This window comes from Mugil cephalus, chromosome 20 (assembly GCF_022458985.1).
Source record: "Mugil cephalus isolate CIBA_MC_2020 chromosome 20, CIBA_Mcephalus_1.1, whole genome shotgun sequence".
Classification (NCBI taxonomy): domain Eukaryota; kingdom Metazoa; phylum Chordata; class Actinopteri; order Mugiliformes; family Mugilidae; genus Mugil; species Mugil cephalus.
This window is the reverse complement of record NC_061789.1, coordinates 18,312,693-18,331,563: the sequence shown is the minus strand read 5'-3', so window position 1 is coordinate 18,331,563 and position 18,871 is coordinate 18,312,693. Positions and strand designations below refer to the sequence as shown.

General features: G+C 40.5%; 2 protein-coding genes and 4 non-coding genes across 6 annotated transcripts; 2 read left to right on the top strand and 4 right to left on the bottom strand.

Annotated features, from left to right (window-relative positions):
* Positions 1-270: 270 nt before the first annotated feature.
* Positions 271-12,048, bottom strand: LOC124997361 (plexin domain-containing protein 1-like). The gene is made up of 14 exons (XM_047571016.1): positions 11,809-12,048; positions 4,811-4,977; positions 4,391-4,534; positions 2,474-2,543; positions 2,240-2,362; positions 2,041-2,159; positions 1,833-1,932; positions 1,664-1,759; positions 1,473-1,554; positions 1,339-1,399; positions 1,129-1,249; positions 1,027-1,059; positions 780-937; positions 271-677 (listed from the first exon to the last, which is right to left on the bottom strand). Exons 1-14 carry the CDS (start codon positions 11,885-11,887, stop codon positions 564-566), a joined length of 1,467 nt encoding a protein of 488 aa, XP_047426972.1. The 5' UTR covers positions 11,888-12,048; the 3' UTR covers positions 271-563.
* Positions 2,747-2,818, bottom strand: trnac-gca. The gene has a single exon. It is a non-coding gene; the product is annotated as a tRNA-Cys (tRNA).
* Positions 3,666-3,737, bottom strand: trnac-gca. The gene has a single exon. It is a non-coding gene; the product is annotated as a tRNA-Cys (tRNA).
* Positions 8,866-8,937, top strand: trnac-gca. The gene has a single exon. It is a non-coding gene; the product is annotated as a tRNA-Cys (tRNA).
* A 1,889-nt stretch (positions 12,049-13,937) lies between the features above and the next one.
* On the top strand, positions 13,938-14,009 carry trnac-gca. The gene has a single exon. It is a non-coding gene; the product is annotated as a tRNA-Cys (tRNA).
* A 211-nt stretch (positions 14,010-14,220) lies between these two features.
* On the bottom strand, positions 14,221-17,419 carry arl5c (ADP-ribosylation factor-like 5C). The gene is made up of 6 exons (XM_047571359.1): positions 17,199-17,419; positions 16,729-16,789; positions 16,482-16,629; positions 16,123-16,206; positions 15,385-15,536; positions 14,221-15,224 (listed from the first exon to the last, which is right to left on the bottom strand). Exons 1-6 carry the CDS (start codon positions 17,242-17,244, stop codon positions 15,176-15,178), a joined length of 540 nt encoding a protein of 179 aa, XP_047427315.1. The 5' UTR covers positions 17,245-17,419; the 3' UTR covers positions 14,221-15,175.
* Positions 17,420-18,871: the final 1,452 nt, after the last annotated feature.

The following is an 18,871-nucleotide window of genomic DNA, read 5'->3' as shown; positions in this document are numbered from 1 at the left end:
GTCCGTGTCATGGTTTTGGTTAGGATGACATCTGCTGTCAAAAGGGTTGTATTGTAGGCTGTCTCCATGAACGTGGACATTTTTGTTATTTTCTACTTTCAACACGCAAAATTACTGAATTTATAAAGCTTTGTGTGAAGCATCAAGTAATGCTGATTGTCATAAAAAGGAAACCAAAACATGAAAACATGATTTTGCAAACTGGATCGGGAAGTGCAGCATATCTGTGTAAAACAAAAGGTGGAACTTAAAAGGGTCAAGTGCAGGAACTGAAACTTAAGCTCAACCACATCTTTATTTGTTTGGTGTAAAAAACAGCACAGTCTGTGTATTTCTAATACATTTCTAAGACTGCATTTCACAGTTTCTTGCAGTCAAACTAGATATTCATACATTTGTAACAAATTTTAAATGAAACGACATTCAGCAACATCAGTCAAAACCTTTTTGGAATGGCAGAATCTTTTAATGAACAAACCTAATGTAAAAACTCTTTGGAATGTATTTGGGATTTAATAGTTTGGGTGGAAATGTGCTGATTATCCTTATTTCCATTCGTGCTTTTAGCACGGCCCAGCTTCCACAATGCTGTATTTTTCATGACCTTCTCCTTCCACTTCCGTGTAGCCAGGCTGTTGCTTTTGAAACTTCAAGGAAGGCCAGTAACTCTTGCGTCTCTGAAAAGCATCAAGCGATGACAATATTGTTTAATGTGGACATGCACCACGTTAATAATAGCTTGTCCCAAGTTCCAGGTACAGCAGGTTTTTCAATCTCACCTGAAAGAGGTAAAGTGGTGAGGCAGCAGTGGGATGGTAGTTGGTATAAAGAGCGACGACGATCAGAGCCAAGAGCAACAACAGAGCAGTTGCCACACCAGCTATCACTCCAGTGTTAGCTAATCCTTCACTCTTGGTTGAAGAATCTGTTTTCACTCCTGCAGGAAGGACGAGGACTCGTGATAAAAAAAATCCAAAATCCATAAACTCAATCATAATTCCTCCTAAAAACAAGAACATAACTCACCGCTGCCACTCTCCAATATACGCTTAGTGTCACCTGAAAGAAATAATCAATTTTCATATTTGTTCAGGAAACAGGAAACAGAATACATCTTTTTATCCTCACCATCACTTCCACAGCCTTTCTGCAGAGGAGTCATAGGGGTTATTGTCCCAACGTCTGGTATGACAGAGGACTCTGTGGAGCTGTCACCCCTGGAGTAATCCTCACAGGTTGCATTTTTACTCTGCCCATACACAGTGCAATAAACAATGAGCCTGTATTAAAACGCTTTAAAACATAACTAATATTAATTCTTGATTTACAGCTTTATACCTCTTCCGAACATGCATAATCCAACCATTCTTGTCTGTGTCTATCCATGCCATCTGAACACCTGAAAAACACCACTTATGTAGAGTAAAACTGCCTTCTATTAACACTTAAAAACACTATTAACGTCCACTCACCGTTGGAGTACATGACACCAACTACAGCCAGAGGTTTGATTGGATGAGAGGCAGAGCTCACAGCTGTCATGCAGAAGGCAAGCTGAACAGACAATGCAAGCAAGAAAACCGTTTATATATTAGATCGTTTGAGTGGTTATGTCAGATCCTTTTGATACGTTTAAGTTTAGGAGATTTAGACATTCACTTACTAGGCAGTGGAGTGAACTCAACAGCAGAATTGTTGGTTATCTTTGTGGTATCTATCTCAACTCGATGGTACTCGTAGATTGTCTGCTGTGGCGCACCTGGAGGAGAGATATTAGAATTTTAATTTTAATTTTTTTATAGCATTATATCCACATGAACATTATAGCTGACCTGACGACTCAGAAGTGGGTGACACGACCATGAAGGCATCAGACAAACCAGTCTTCACTGGACGTTCAGCTGAGCCGATCACGTCTAATGACAGTGGTATCTGTTAAACAGGAAAAAAAATAAAATAGGACACGAAACCCATGCTTACAAAAAGTAATTCATAAAATAAGATGGACGTGAGATTTGCGATTTGAGTCGTGTGCCTCACGTCTCGGTAGCTGAAAGTGATGGCCCCTGTTTTATAAAGTGCAGTCTGAAATGTAAAGGCTCCTTCTGACTCTTTGCCTGGGAGCCTGACCCGCTCCCACTGGACCACAAACACCTCGCCTGAAAACTCAAAAAGGACCAGCGGAATTTCAGACAAACAATCAGACATTCTGAGACATAGCCATGTGTTAAAATCATACCATTATCCAGATATTGCACAGTGGATTCTTTAGAGTAGCTGGGGTCAAAGTCAGTCATTAGAGGAGCGATATACTGGGTCATGGTCAGCATACGGTGAGTAATGTCCCCTGTGAAGATGAACCCTGAAAATGGACCGATGGAAAAATATGTGAGGCTTTATTATGCCTCAGGAAAAAAAAAGAAAAAAAAAACACTTCTAATGTCTGAACATCTGTTAGAAAATTAAAACGTACCTCCAGTTGCTATGGTAATCTGCCTTAGGTAATGTCCATAAAAAGGAAAGTCAAAAGACAGGGCAACCCTCTGCAAAAAAGTGACATGCATGGTAAGAACAAGAGATGTTTGAATGTAAATTTACAGTAAATGTCACTTTAAGGTAACAATTTGCAATTGTTTGGTGTTATGGTGACAGTTGGTACCCTGTATTGCAATGCATCACAATTAAAGGAAGAACTGTGGCAGCTGCAAAAATGAATTTTTTAGTTTTTCATCTGTATTCATAAAGTAGGGGGCATCCAGATTTGAACTGGGGACCTCTTGATCTGCAGTCAAATGCTCTACCACTGAGCTATACCCCCTCCCTTAGCCAACAGGCTGGGATATTTCATCGACACTATGATTTGCTTCCTCTGATAAACATTTCACAACAGGCATGACTGGACTAACTGAGGACATTATTCTTCTGTTACTGCAGACAAATATGATAAACTTTATGAGTGGTTTTAGCTGCAACAAACTATATCAAAGTCACTGGGTTTGGGATTTCCTACATTGCATTCACATCGTAAGTCTTACCTTCATCAATTCATAATGTGATTTTACACTTTCAAAAACTGCTGCTTCTCCAGACGGAGCGGGTGGTTTTGTGAAGCCAACATTCGTTACTTTCGCAGGATTAAATCTCGGAAACTATTCAGTGCACATTCTTTTCTTTTTGCTTTCTTGATCCACTACATATTTTTGTATTGAAGTGAGCTTCCTGTTTTACACAAGTGCCAGGTGAGACAACAGAGGCCAACAAGAGTGGGCTGGTGTTGACAGCGTCTGGCAGCCTCATATCTCTTGGCAAATACAAACATTTCGGTTCTTAGCTCGCCGAGTTGTGTGACCATATGTTTCAGATTGAATTTCTTCCTAAAACGTTGAAGGGAAATTTCTGGCTTCTCTACTTTGACAGACAATCGTATGCACTTTCAGATGAAGGGCTTTATGATTTCAATATATGGGGCCAAAGTGCCTGTTCTCTAAAGATAGATAAAGAAACATAAGGATTCTGACTTTGCTTCTTTAGAGCCTTTGGGAAATTACATTATGTCAGTATGAAAATTTCTGGTTATGTGGACGCTGTAGAAGATTTACAATACAATGGACAACAACAGAGGAGTTTAGAAAGATCAGTAAGAGACTACTAAATATAAAGAAAGAAGGGGGCACCCAGATTTGAACTAGGGACCTCTTGATCTGCAGTCAAATGCTCTACCACTGAGCTATACCCCCACAGAAATGTGCACTTTGTCCACGGTCCACTGACCAAACTGACTGACGGATTAAATACAGTGAACACATACACTGATCAGTCATAACATTATGACCACCTTCCTAATATTGTCTAGGTCTACGTTGTGCTTCCAAAACAGTGACTCATCAGAGAATGGACATGGACCTTCTGAAGGTGTCCTGTGGTATTGTCACAAGATGGTTAATGTATAGTCACATGTTCAGATCCTAACTTGAGGTTCAGATTTCTTTACATAAATAATAATAAATCAAACTGTAACTGTAAACTGTAAACTGTAAATCTGAATATACATAAATTCAAATGAAGAACACGGGAATGATTCATTATGATGGCCAAGCAGGAGGTTTGTGTCTTGTTTTCTGAAGATAAATGATAAATAATTTTTGGATTTGGGTCTTTTAACTTTTTTTTTGTTTGTTTTGGTAATGATGTAGCATTCTTATAACAAGGCAATCTCACTGTGAAAAATTTCACTCATTTTAACCCATGGAAAATGTTTTTTCGTGGCAGCAAATCGACCCCGGCTTGCCTACATAATCATGTGGCACTGATCTCTAAGCTACAACATGACTGAAACAATTTACTGATGACTTACAAATAAATTGCATTTATTTATCTGTGTGAAACTCACCGCAGCCTGTTTGTATGAGTTTGACAGAATGCCATGGACTCTAACTTGGCCGTGCCGGACATCACTCATGTCTACCCACAGGTCTTTCGTATGCTGGTCCTCGGGCCCAAAGCTACGCCATGTGTAATACTTGCCAGAATCCTCCTTCCAGACAGATAAACAGACAACCAGACGTTGTAAAGCTGTTACGCACTCAGGGAGAGTGTCAAGGATTTATTGCGAACACGGCTAAATGATATACTGCGGTGTGCTTCTCCAAGTCCATGGAGAAGAGTAAACGTGAGGGCAGTGTTTAATGCCAACTAAAACAAATACAAGTTAAAAACTAAAACATAAATGCCACAAACCATCGAAATTAGAAGAAAACCTCTGGTGTAGCAAATGCAGGTTAAAAGCTAAAAACATAATAAATTAACTCACCACTACACGTGTCATGTTGTCTGGCAGAGTGGCAATGGTTATTCCTCCACTCAGGGCGGCCCGGCTCATCCTAGTGTGCTCAGAAGACGACCCCAGGCCTCGGTTAGCAAACCTGTCAGCTCCAGTTGATGCTCCATGCTGCTGTGAGCTCACACTATACCAATCATCTGTCCAAAATAATGCACATCAAATCACAAATCCAATGATTCCAACACTGCCGTGTCAAGATTTTTAAAAATAGAAAGCACAACATTTGGGAAGCATTCCAGATGCCAGCTATGTTCAGGCTCTTATGAACAATGCTTACTGCTGTGGCCTTGTCAGTGAATCAGATGAGAAATTACAGGGCTTTTGAAATGGTCACCCTTATCCTGGTTACTTAAAACCATTGTGGAATTACGGCAAACCATACAAACAATGTTCAGTGCTCGGAAGAAACTGCCACGGCCTACAAACAAAGAAAACCACTTCTGGTAAGCAAACTGGGGTAGGTATGCTTTGTTTGAAAGTTTAGGGTGTTTCAACTGATGGCTTGACTTTCGTTCAAGCCGCATATTCCCGTACATGTTGTTTATTTTAGCAGTATACTTTTTTTTTTTATATGGAGTGTGGAATATGTCTCCTGGTGTGTTTATTCTGAAAACAGGATGTAAACCTGTGGACATCTTTGTCCTTGCACAACCTCAGTCCCAGATGTACAAAACGTGTCATGAGAAATGGTAGGAAATTCATGGCAGATAAAGTGGAATGCAACTCGAAAGGAAGACACTACCATAACATTCAGAACTCTATTCACGTAACAGATTTCAAAGGGAGGCGCAGAACAGAGGAGGTAATTATTTCAAGTAAGATTAGGACACACAGGATTGAAGGCAACACTCAATTTGATGGGGAAATGTCTGACAGGTAAATGTGATGTGTGTAGAGTCAGTGAAAATGTTGAATGTGTAATCATGAAAGGTGGTAAATATGAAAAGAGAGAAAGGAATTTGAAAACAGAATATAGGAATTACGGCATCTGTGGAGTCTAAAAGAGATTTTAGGAATAAGCAGGGAAATGAGAGAAAGCTTTAAGGCTCTTTTGAACTTTTTAAAAGTTACAGATTTAGGGAAAAGGATTTTCCCTGATCCGTTTATTTAATTTAGATTATAACCTGGAGATCATGACGTCGCGAGATTAAACACCCCAGTACAGTAGGTGGCAATATGCACCTATACAAGGTGGTTGCAACACGCCACTAACTTAGACAAGAAGAAGACGAAGACGATGAAAAAGAAGAAGAAGACGATGATGATGACGATGACGTCACGCGCCGGTCTCTATATATAAGGGAGGCGTCGCCTTTTCCTTTCGCGGGGTGTGTTTTCTAACCCTAAATCCGGGCTGGCTCCTGTACTTAACGTTTGTTGTTTTCTGGTCATGGCTTTCAGCAAACTACAGGAGTTTCACAAAGTAGCGGCGGAGACGTCTCGGAACTAAAAAAGCCAAGCAAATCACCCCGTCGTGCTCAGTTTCCTGTCCGAAGCACCGCGATTTAAGCGCCGTGGTCAGCCTGGCTGCCGCGAAGAGTTAGCCTCTGTTGCTCGGGTGTTTTCGTTCAGGGAGTCGGTACCGCTGAGCAGATTAAAACTGAGCTGGGTGACACATGTCGGACATCAAGTGGTTCGGTTTGGAAACCTAAGCTCAAACACACCTTGAACCTAAGTGCAGTTTGCTGTTTCTTTTTCTTTTTCTTTTTTTTACCTCGTGAACGACTCTCCTGGCTCTGCTCTTCATGCTAACGTTAGCTAACCTGGCTAGCAGCATCATCCTTTCCCATCGGCCTACATTCTCTCTTCAAACTGACAGAAATCCTCCCATCAACCCCCAAACTAGTCTAACGTAATAATTTTGTTGCTGGATCGATCCAAAGGACTGGGAAGGGTGGGTCAAAAATTGACTGATGCATACTCAATCGTCAGTCCTGTCTTTCACACCTGAGTCAAATAAATTACCGTAATCACACCTCGTCGATCCATTCCTTGTCTCAAAATAGGCCATTTTAATTTTAGAGCTATCGGGTTTTAAAATTTAAGATGTCACTCTATTGATCCTCATTGAGGAAATTCAAGTGTCGTGGGGGCCAATCCATACATTTCAAGGTCTTAGAATAGGGTGACCAGACACCACCGATTTCTGGGGACAGCTAACCGAAAGCGGCCATCGAATGTCTCCGATTTGACTGAGGGAAAAAAGAAAAAAATGTTGCGTGTAGACTATAACAACAGTCATTACGGTAGTCGGTCGCGCCGCTATTGTCATTAGCATTAGCGGTTTAATAAATACAAGGCTTAAAGTATTGCGGCGCCGGATCTCCGGCGTGTGGCTTTTGATGGCGATTAAAAAAAGATCACACACTTAGGGAAAACCGTTGATGCGGGATATTGTCAGGTTCGAGCAGTCAATTTAGTTGGTTTACCAATGGAGTGAAAGTAACACACCTTTCCCTCTCCAAACTGACATGACTAGCCAATCAGAAGTAGGGTGGGGGTGCATCAAAAGACGAATTGCATTGTAAATAGTAAAAATAATACATTTTGCAATTTAGACTTAGAATATGATCTACAGTTGTTTTGTATGTAAGGGTTAAATTGCTAAAGTTTTGTAGGATTTGTTTGACTTTAAGCCCTGTAAATATGAATAAATGTGCCAAAAAAAATAAAAAATAAAAAAAAAATGAAACCGCAATTGTCCCTGTTCCAATTTTATCTCCGAGCTGTAAATGTCCCCTGATTGTGTTTCAGAAATCTGGTCTTACCCGCGAGGCTTGAAATAGCTTGTTTGTTTTGTTTTGTTATTTAGGCCTATTGGAATTATGAGGGTTCACTTTAGCTCAGTGTGGGTATAAATAATATAGTGTGACAATAAAAGTGAATAAACCTCCAACCCAGCCCACATTAAAGTGCGTGATATCTGTAGTATTGGCTCCAAACGACTTGTTTCTGAACTCATTCATTCATGTATTCAGGCCTAATTAATGGCAACAGCGAACTTCCTTGCATGCAGACATCCTCCCACTCCCTCTCCTAATTTTACCAGCCCCTGTTAAGGACAAAATTAACCGACTACAACTTAATCCTTACTTGTGGCAGTTTTGCAGATGTTCAGTGTTAAACAGAAAGTAGTTAAAGTTAGTTCAGGGCACTTGTCTTTGCAAATAAAAGTATATTCATCGAGACAACACACTACAGAACATTAAATAGGACATTTTGTATTTAGCCACATTTCTAGGGGTGCCAGTACCCAGAGGAGCTCTGCTCTGCTTTTACCAGTGACAAGTTAGTTGATGTTGGTTGTATGCCTGAGTGTAGGAGGGGAACTCGGGTCTACTGGTTCCTCTGCCTTGTCTGGCTTTTGCCACACTTTCATAGTTCAGACTGTGTGGGACATTGGTGAGGCCTGTTTTAACCATCACTCTGCATTCACACAATTACATTACTGATGTCTTCCACAGCCATCAGCAACACAATGTGTGATTTAACAAGTTTTTAAAGTGACAGTCCAAATGCTTTGACCTCATAAGGAACATATTGTATTGGTTCGCGTGTCTCTCCACCCTTTCATTCAATTAAGTCGTGCGTCAGTGTGTTCGTGGCAGCTCATATATTAATCCTGGACGTGATTGTTGAGCTCTGGATCCGCCCTGTCATGGCATCTATGAGGTAAGAGGAAAAACGATATCTGTACAGTTTTTGAGGCCTGCAGTGTGGGGGATAAACATATTCTAATTTACAAAAGCTTAAGAGTAGTGGAGATGCTGAATACTTAGCACCAAGTCCATTCTCAGCTCCTGCTGCCCTGTATTAACCATGGTTCTTAAAATACACCCGCACTAACAACATTATATTACCAGACACAAGGACACCCTCAGAAGACCCATGTCCATTCTCTGATGAGTCACAACTGTTTAGAAGGCACAAGGGAGACCTACACAATATTAGAATGGTGGTCATAATGTTATAACTAATCAGTATGTACACTGTGTTCAATAAATGATGATAAGACTTTTTCCTGTGGGGGTATAGCTCAGTGGTAGAGCATTTGACTGCAGATCAAGAGGTCCCTAGTTCAAATCTGGGTGCCCCCTTCTGTCTGTATTATATTATTATATAGTCTCTTACCAATCTCTCTCAAAATCTCTGTTGTCCATTGTAGTGCACATCCACCATAGCGTCCACATCACCAGCAATTGCTTCTTTACAGATTTAATTTAATTCTTAAAAATTTTTAAAGAGGCAAAGTAAAAATCCTTTATCTTCAGTTAACATGTGCTTGACACACAATTGTCTGTCAAATGAGAAAAGCCAGAAACCCATAGGACCCAAGGACCCCCACACCCTCAGAAGGCCCGTGTCCATTCTCTGATGAGTCACAGCTGTTTAAGAGGCCCTAGGGAGACCTACACAATATTAGGAGGGTGGTCATGATGTTACGTCTGATTGGTGTATAATCTTTTGTTCAACATGCATTTGAATACTTACTTTGTTTGCACAACAGAAACAAGAATAAGTGTGGTACGACTATAAATGTTTAACATTTTGAATATTTCACAATCCCTCGAAATAAGTCAGTATCTGAATATCATGATAGACTCAATAATCATTATTTATTTATTTTTTTTTTACTTTATTTATGCTAATTTAACTGGTAATTTTATGAGTTTGAGTATCCCACACACAAATTTGAAAGCAAAACCTAACACATGCAAGTGGGAGAGGACCGTGACAGAATACCTAAGTGGTGAATCAATATCAAGATTTGTGTTTGTGCGTCTGCTCCTCCTTTGGGAAAAAATACAGGGTGGCGCCCCAGTGAAAAGATAGAGCTTAAGAATAGATTATGGCCTTTCTCGCTGCTCATTTGTGACCAGCAAACGTTTGGCTGCTTTACTGTGCCAAAATATAAATGATATTGGTGAGTCAGAAGAGGCAAAAACATTGGATACCTGGCCAGGATTAGAGACAAGAATATTTCAAGTATCTAGGGAAGGGTTGTGAAAAGGTTTTAAACAACTTTTTGATAAAGGATATTGAGAATCTCTAAACTGCAGTCACAGGCAGCAAACAGGCGGATGTTTTGGACCGAAAACTGACCTCTGCCCACTCTTTAAGGAGACCACAGCATTTAGCTGGCTTTTTCTGTGAGTGGTCAGCTCAGATCGGTCTGAGAGGACACACCCTTCCTGAGCAGAGGCTGGAGGACTTGGCATGGACTCCTCAACATTACCCACAAGAAACATGTATAGTTTATTTCCTGGCTGAATTTCAGATGTACAATTCAACAAGTCTGACTATTATTAGATTGCTAGTTGCCAGTTATTAAATATTGCGCAAGTAAATAGGTGGCACCACACTCAGTATGTGGCCTGTCTGCAGACACAAACAATCACCATCACTTTGAATGATTTCAGGAAATTTAAAAATGCCAAATAAATACAACTGACAATCTCTAATGGGGTGCAACGAACACACTTGCAAATTGAACTTTAAACATAACGGGACGGGACTTTTGCAAAGTCTTAAGTAAAGACTTCTGTTTTGCAAAATTAAATCTCAGCGTGAAAGAGACGAGAACATTATTTTTACTGGCTGATAGAGAGTAATGAATGAAGGAGACAGTTGAGGCCAGAGGTACTGCCCGTGGAACGCTGCTTCAAATTCCTTTATAATTCGAAGAATAAGTTGCTAAGCTGTTGGCAGACCACTGTTTTTGTTCTTGCCAGTTCCCTTAAACAAATGTATATTTTGCTGTCTCCAGATACAATTTGCACATGACTTTAATAAAACGAGAGTCAACCTGGGATCCGCAGACAATAACATAACATCCCATCAACGGTTCCGTCTCACAAAACAATCCTCTTCACTCTCTCTGTCGTTCTTCCAGTTTATGCTTTGCTCCAAAATGTCTGGGTCGGCCTCAGGGTATTTGTTGAACAAACTTCTCAGCAGGATAAGAAACAAGAGGCCAAACACTGAGGTCATTGCTGGGTACTCAATTCATTTTCTGTGTTTTCACAGTCTGGTTCAGATGATGTCGGTGGCTCTCTCTGGACCAAAGTCATTTTTAAAAAAGGAGCAGAACATAGTGCTGAGTGAAGAGGTGGATAAGGAGGATAATGTCAGGTCAGTAGAAACCGCTGACCCCCTGTGTTGCAAGTACATAGCTGAGCAGCCTCTCAAGATTTATCTCCTTAGAGAACTTAGAGGATGATTTAACTTTCTGGTGTTATTTTACTGAAGAAACATGATTGTTTGTTTCTATCAGAGCAGGAATGAAAAATGAAAAGAGTGGGGAGGTCCAGAGATCAGTTTCAAGAAGGAACAAAAACACTAGTCAGACTTCTCATATATTGTTTATGATGATTATTCCTCTATTGAATTCCGCAAAACCCCACTTCCTAAAAGACAGAAGGAAATGCAACATACAACAACTGATAAGTGTGTGTCTTCACTCCAGCTGTCTCTTAAGAAATGATGCCAGACTGTAGCGGAGCGGCAGGCAGAAAAACAAGTCCAAATCTAATTTTAAACCAGAGACGGGCTGTTTGCGGGTTGTTGTTTAGGCTCAGTTGCATGCTTGTGGAGTAGGGTATTTTTTTTTATTGTGCACCTCATTATAAACTAGGTCGTTCACTTTTGTGTTTAAAATGGAAAGGGCATGGCAGGCCCATTTGCCGCTTCATAAAGATTCCTACTGAAGTCCTGTGGTTTAGAGCATATAAAAATATCCCACGCAAAGGCGCACAAAGCATCATTATAAACATTGATAAATAAGAAGTTAGCCTTTAACTTGAGAACGGCTTCTTCTGAAAACAATAAGTGCCAGCACAACAAAAGGTTAAAATGTGCCATGAAGGTGGAAACCACCCACTGCGGGACTAAGACAGGCGTTAAAGAGCAGATGCGTCAGTCCCGGAGATTAAAGCAGTGATGATGGATGGAGAACACACACAGCTCACCTGTCTGCCGCCGAGCCCAAACTTTATCCAGCCCTGTTTGGGAGAGACAGAGAAACAGCATCACCAGACTGAAACACATGCTCGACAGCAAAAAAGGCAAAAACAAGTGCCGCTCCGCTCCACTCCGCTCGTCCTCTTCTTGCAAAAACTCCCACTTCCACTCGTCGTCACTCTCCTTTCCTCCAAGTTTCACTCTCTCCACACACCACCCTGCTACTAACTACACCCCCTTCTCTCCTCCTCAGTGCAGTTTCTCCGTTGCCGTGGTGATTACAAAGACACAAGGGTCCGCTGATGAGACTTTGTCGAGGAGAAGGTCTGCACTTCGCACGTGTCACAAAAGGCCTTGAATAATGAAAGTTATAAGTAGGTCATAAAATAATAAATATGACCAGAAGCACTATGGTGCCTCCTTCTGTCCAAACCAGCTGTGAGGACAGTAACAAAACCTGCCATGAGAGATTAGACATGGAGATCATGATGCTAACAATGCCAGACCGAAAATCGGTGCTAGTTATAGTGTTACGCATTCCATGTCTAGTCTGTTTATAGCCCCGCGAAACACTGTGTCTGTTTTCTAAAAACATCATGTTTTTGTAGCGCACATGGAACAGACACTTCCAGCAGTTATGTAAATGTGCTCTTAATAAGTAAGAGAAAAAATTGTGTTTTATGCAGCACGCAAAACTGATAAAAAGTTTAACAAGCCCCGTGGCCGACTCCTCGGCTAATAAATTGGCAGCTGAACATTTCACACAGCTGGAAAGACAATCAGTACCATGTCTCATAACCCAGAACGTAAACACGCACTGTACAGCTTCACAGCAGCAGGTGTGGTTTCTCACACACACATAATACACATCTGTCATATCTTCTCATTATCAGTGCTTACATGACAAGTTTCACAATAGCAAAGGAGGTAATCGCACAGAAAATGATTTAGACATTTTGAGGTATAAGTTATTTACATAATGAGGCTGTGGATTTAAACAGTATACTGTATATGAGAAAGGTATTGAGTTCTGTATTCCTTCCATTCATACATACCCCGATCAGCCTTCTCGTTTAGTGAAGTTACAATATGCAAGCCTACAGTTTTTATTTACTAATTTGTGATTAGGATTTTCAGACAGTGTCTCTTTGCTTAACTATAGCAAGGACTAATGAAGATCCTGTGGGCTAATGAGCCCGTGGGTGTAGATAGATTTGAAAAAATTCAGTGGATGCCCTAATAATCCACTGGCGCTGTAGCTGAGCTGTGATTGGGAAAAGCTCTACAGTAGTGTCCACCCAACAGGCTCATTTCATCAAGGGCATTCTGACACGCTGAAAGGCACGTAATAAAAGAAATGTAGCTACCTAAATCACTGACAGAGATCTATATATATGTTTTTATATCAAGTTTCCATAAAGGTCATTTGAAATCCTGACCCAAACAGACAAAGAACTGGATGTGAACCTTCCCAGGGTATTACATTTTATATATTTCTCTCTGCATACATGAGGTAATTCACATAGCTGTAACTCACTCTAATTCAATTTACTTGGGTCACTTGGGTATTAGGTAACCTCTGTGTAAACTGTGACTATGCTATGCCACAGCCATGTTACGTTATTTGATGCAGCTTTTTCTTCGTTTATGAGCTGCCATATACTTATTAATACACGTCCAACCGATGATTGGAAACTGAAGAAATGTGTCGAATTAATAGATTATCAGTTAAATCATTACACATTTGTTTACAGGTAAAAGGTCTGAATATTTTAGAAAATTAGACATTATTTATTTATTTTAAAGAAAAATGTAATTTTCCTTGCCTCGTTTATTTCATGTCAAACGACAGTTATGAGGGTTTCGTACTTTGATTCCTGCTGGCAGATCACGATTCCTCGGCGGAAGTTATCAGATGGTGGATAGCCGTGAATACAGGCTCACTTCTCCGCCTAGTGGTCACAAATAACGCAGTGCCCTCGAAATACCGGTCAAACAGCTATGAAAAACAACACAGCCGCCGCTATAGTCAAGTATTGGAATAAATATAGTATACATCATAATATCACCCATAAAGCCATAATAATATTTGTGTATCATGGTCAAGTTCTGAACACGCTGGTTGGTGGACGCGTTCGGGGGTATAGCTCAGTGGTAGAGCATTTGACTGCAGATCAAGAGGTCTCCGGTTCAAATCCGGATGCCCCCTCTTTTTCGTTTCCGCATAGATAAAGATCTCTGGAATAGGCCTTTTCATGCTGTAATTCTCATCATAGCATTCATTTAAAGGATAACTTCAATTTGATAAAGACTGCCTTGAACAGCAACAACAACAAACAAGAGGTCTATTGTGCTATGATCTGTATCTCTTTTCAAAAAACAACAACTACAACAGGTGTAGGACGCGCAGCACACACAGCAAGGCTTTCAATAATAACATTTATTGTAAAAAAAGAAAGAAAGAAATTGCACTATACAATATGTACATTTAAAATAAGGCTTCTTGTCCTTAGCAGCTAGCTCCTATTCCCATTCGGGAAATTGCTGTAACATACAGTACATCATTTGAGAGCTTTGATTTTTCAATAAAATAAAACAAATCATTATAATAAACATTTTTAGGTTCAATAATATAACAGTTCTGTTGTTCGATGGCTTAAAATATAATGCTATTGCAAAGTGAGGTCACAGTATGTGCTTGCAGGTTCTTCTTGTGTGAAAGTTCTTATGGCATTTCATGCCGCTGATTGTTAAAAAGTGGTTAATAAGATGTTTTGAACCTAAAGAGGTATAGCATTTAGCTGATCTAGAAATAGTTATGGCATATTAAAACTGAAACCGGTCAGTCATGAGAATAAACATTCAAAGGTCAAAATGAGATCACGATTGTCCCACTCTAAGGTTTCTGTCAAATGCTGGCTGTACAAAATATAAAAGCTGTAGAGTTATAAATTATGATCTGTTATGTACCTGATTCATTTGTTCCATTTTTGGCACAACTTTTGGCATGGCTTTTTAGCTAGCGCTAAGTGGAATGTGACATTACTGGTCGGGTAAGGTGCTTTAAACTTTGAACAGAGACCATTTCATGATACCCACAACAAAAATAAACAGCACTCATTATGGCACCAAACACTTCACCATTTGGTCCTGTCGCCTTGAAGGTTTCTCCGTTGTCAGTTTACTCTAAAGATGGGAAGCAGCTCTGTCCAGGCTTTCAATCCGCAAGACATGCTGTAGGTTTGTCGAGGCAGGCTCTGTCACAGATGCCATGTCCATACACCCCAAACACTGTAAATAATCCTGACACCGATGCATCTGCAGTGTCTAAGATGTTTGCTCAGTCTCAAGACGTTCAGTCCATTGCAGCGTGCTCTAGTTCGCCTCTACCCGTGACCTCATCCAGTCAAGACTAGCAGGCAGACTGCATGAAGGGAGAAAGAGAAGACTCATTTTGAGAAACAAAAGAAAGCTGCACTTCTGCTACGTATAAAAGCATTTTCTGCAAGTCCTGACTAAAACGACCGGGGCTGACTCATAATCAGCGATGACACCAGAATGAGTATGAGGCGTGTTAGACTCACCCCTCTCCAGTCAGAGCGCAGCAGGGCTGCACGTGCCAGGAGTGACTTGTGATGGAGTCGAGCGTTAGGCACTGGGAGATCTCTGCCGGTGTCATGGAGCCTTTCACGTCTTGTTTGTTGGCCAGAATAAGAACAGCTGCCTTCTGGAGGTCCTAAAAAGCAAGAAGATGTGTTACCACATCTGCCGTCGGTTTACATTTAGAGAGCTGACATGTTTCCACTGGAAACCCCAAATATGCAATCTGTGAAAGCTGCAAATAGCGACGTCAGGGGAACATACAAGACAACATGTTGACTCATGCAGTCTAAGACGATACTTCCTCATTATTTTGTATCATGGGTTGGTAAACTGGTTTTACACTCAGAGACGATTAGTCACTCACTGAAAGTGTTTCATATGACAAGACCGAAAGAGCAGACAGGGCAGTTTCACAGAATAAATACTTGTCTTTACATCACGGAACAAAGCAAATGAAATCAGTAAGAATCAAAACAAACTATCGTAACCCTGCTGCACCCATTCGTACACAGAGTACAAACACGAGTGTCTCTCATGATGTTCTTATAATCAGGTGCATTTTAAACTATTTGATCGTTTAAAATATTGTAACTTCTCATATAGAAACATTTCTCGTTTTTTTTGAAGAAGGTGACGACACTGTCAAATGTCTGCCTGTAACTACGCCATAAACCCCCATTAAGTGTTGTATTCCAGTTCCTGAAATTCGAGATAAATACCTCATGGGCGAGCATTCGGTGCAGTTCTTCTTTGGTCACCGTCAGTCGCTCCCGGTCGGTGCTGTCCACGACCAGGATGACGATCTGAAACGGCAAAAACACGCACATGGGTCAGTTATCAGAGCACAAGTGAGACTGTGGCGACAGGGAGACGTCTGCTGAAGCCAATCACAGGTACATAACGCACTGTAAAAGATTATCTCGCTGTGCTGTTAACAGGGCTATAAATTCAAGTGGTAAAAAAAGCTTAGCATGCGATTGCTGAAACAAGGATTTCTGGGGAATAGAAAACTAATTTAAAGAAGCTTACTATAGATAATAAGCTATTAAAAAGCAGTGTTTTAGTGTCCATTCTGTACCTCTGTGTTGCAGTAGTAGGAGAACCAGCTGGCTCGAAGGCTCTCCTGTCCTCCAATATCCCAAACCAAGAAGTGAGTGTTACGAAAGGTGATCGCCTCAACGTTGCTGCCAATGGTTGGTGACGTGTGGACGGCCTCTTTGGTCAGGCTGGATGTGTTTGCGTGGGAAAGGACACGGGTGAATTTAGATGAAAGTGCAGACGCAGATCAAAATCTCAGACACTCAGACACTATTCAAATCACTTACAACTGATAGAGGACGGTAGTCTTCCCTGCGTTGTCCAAACCCACAACGATGACTTTGTGCTCTGTAGGAAAGTTAAAGAGTTCAGTTCACTTGCTCCAAATTGGTCGTGTAAACCTGATCAGATGACCACTATTATGCAAGTTGCATAATTGCGTTGACAGCTTGAACTGAATCTCCAGATAAAAGCACACACAGATAAGATAAAGACATGTACGGGACCGTGGCGTGCTGAGCAAGACTAACATCCCCAGACTAAAACTGGGTTCTTACATCACATTACATTACAGCAGAGAACAGAAATGCCAGGCCCTGACTGGGTTCAAGCAAAGTTTCACACAGGAACTTCAGAAGGTATTCAACTGCCTTTCAGTAAACTTAATAACCCCTGAAGTTATTAGTCCCAGATCTAGTTTAGAATAACCCGGTAGTCTCTGAAAGATTACATGATGTGGATATGAAGCAATTATTACCTCTGTCCCCGAACACAGCCATCATCTTAGTCAGCAGGAATCCCATGTTCAACAAGTGTGTGTGAGGTGAGCGATGAGTACAACCCAGATCTAGACTAAAACACGCAGCAGCGAATGTTAACAGTCGACCGTGTGACGAGTTCTGCCTCTACATATGATCACAGCCTCTACTTGAACATAGCTTCAGAGGGAGGCGCTTCCCTCTCTAGGGAAAGTCTCCGGTAGCTACTCTCAGTCGAATGAGTCACGGACAAAGGGCATAGTAATGCTGCGTTCATGTTCGGTGGGAAATATTAATTTATTAGGTGAGCGACTTATTAACGGTATATTAATCAAGAACACTCATCTGTTACTAGGTGTACCTGGTAGATACCTTCAGTATGTAGTACCACAGCTCTCCAGTGACTTCTAGAGCCATGAAAGTTTAAGCTGTAGCTAATGTTCATGTTTATTATAAATGATACAAAGAAGTATGTCAGGCTATTGTTCTAACCTATACGTAAATACACTTGGTGTAAAAATAAACATATATACCAGCATAAGACAATAAAAATAACCAATGTCTGTTTAAACTTACATACATACTATAGACTATACTATATACAAAGACTCTGTATTTTGGACTGTACACAAAGACCTATACCAAGGTCACCTGTATACAAGGGTGACCTAAGGTAAGATCTTTTATCTGATATGTATTACGGAGAACACCAGGCTATATCAGTTATTTATGATAAAAGTGATAAAAATGTTCATTTGTGTTTCGACAAAGAGTAAGTATTATGTTGTATTTTATTATTAAGAGATATCGTTGGTTAGGTAATGAATAAAGGGAGGATTTTAATTTATTGTCATATGACCAGTTGATAAATCCAAAAATAAAACTCTTTTAATACCCATCAAAGAGGCTTGTTATTTACATAAAGTGAAACCGTTGAACAGCTGTTCGTATTTCGCCTCCCAATTATTGCTATATTACACAGTCGCTTTTGTATTTACTTCCTGTTTTCCAGATTAGATTATATTAGAATAAAATAAAAATGATTATTATCTAGCAAGATAATAACTGACTTACATCAAAGACGTCTTACCCGAAATTCACCTGAACATGTCGACAATTCCCACCGGAGTCCTTAAAGCTCGGATATCGGAGCCCGGCCAGGCGCACGTGAAGGCATCGTAGGCTGCAGGCGTTTCTTCTGTCATACCGACGACAGGAGTGAACCAATGACGCAAGTGGTGACACACTTGTTCGCTCCAAATATGGAAAGGGAAGTAAAACTGTTTACCTTCCCCTTTCTGGCCAGAGGAACATTTCTTATCAAGCAACAGAAAGCAAAACTCTCTATTGGAACAGTCCCCGGGATTTCCATTAAAGAGTCCCGGTATTTATCCATTCGGTTTACAAAATAATAAATGAGGATGATATCTCTACATATCAAGGGCCTCATGAGTGACATAAGTTTAGATTCTTGTCTTTTCCAACCCATTAGACTTGGAAAATCGATAAAACTCGAATTAACCATTTACCTGGAAATCCACAACAGTATTTAGATTTTATTCCTAACTGTTGGAGCCAAGTATTGTTGTTTCAGTGAAGCAGGAAGTACTTGGAAAATAAACACAATGTATATTTGATACTAATCCAGTAATGTTATTCATTTAAATATATA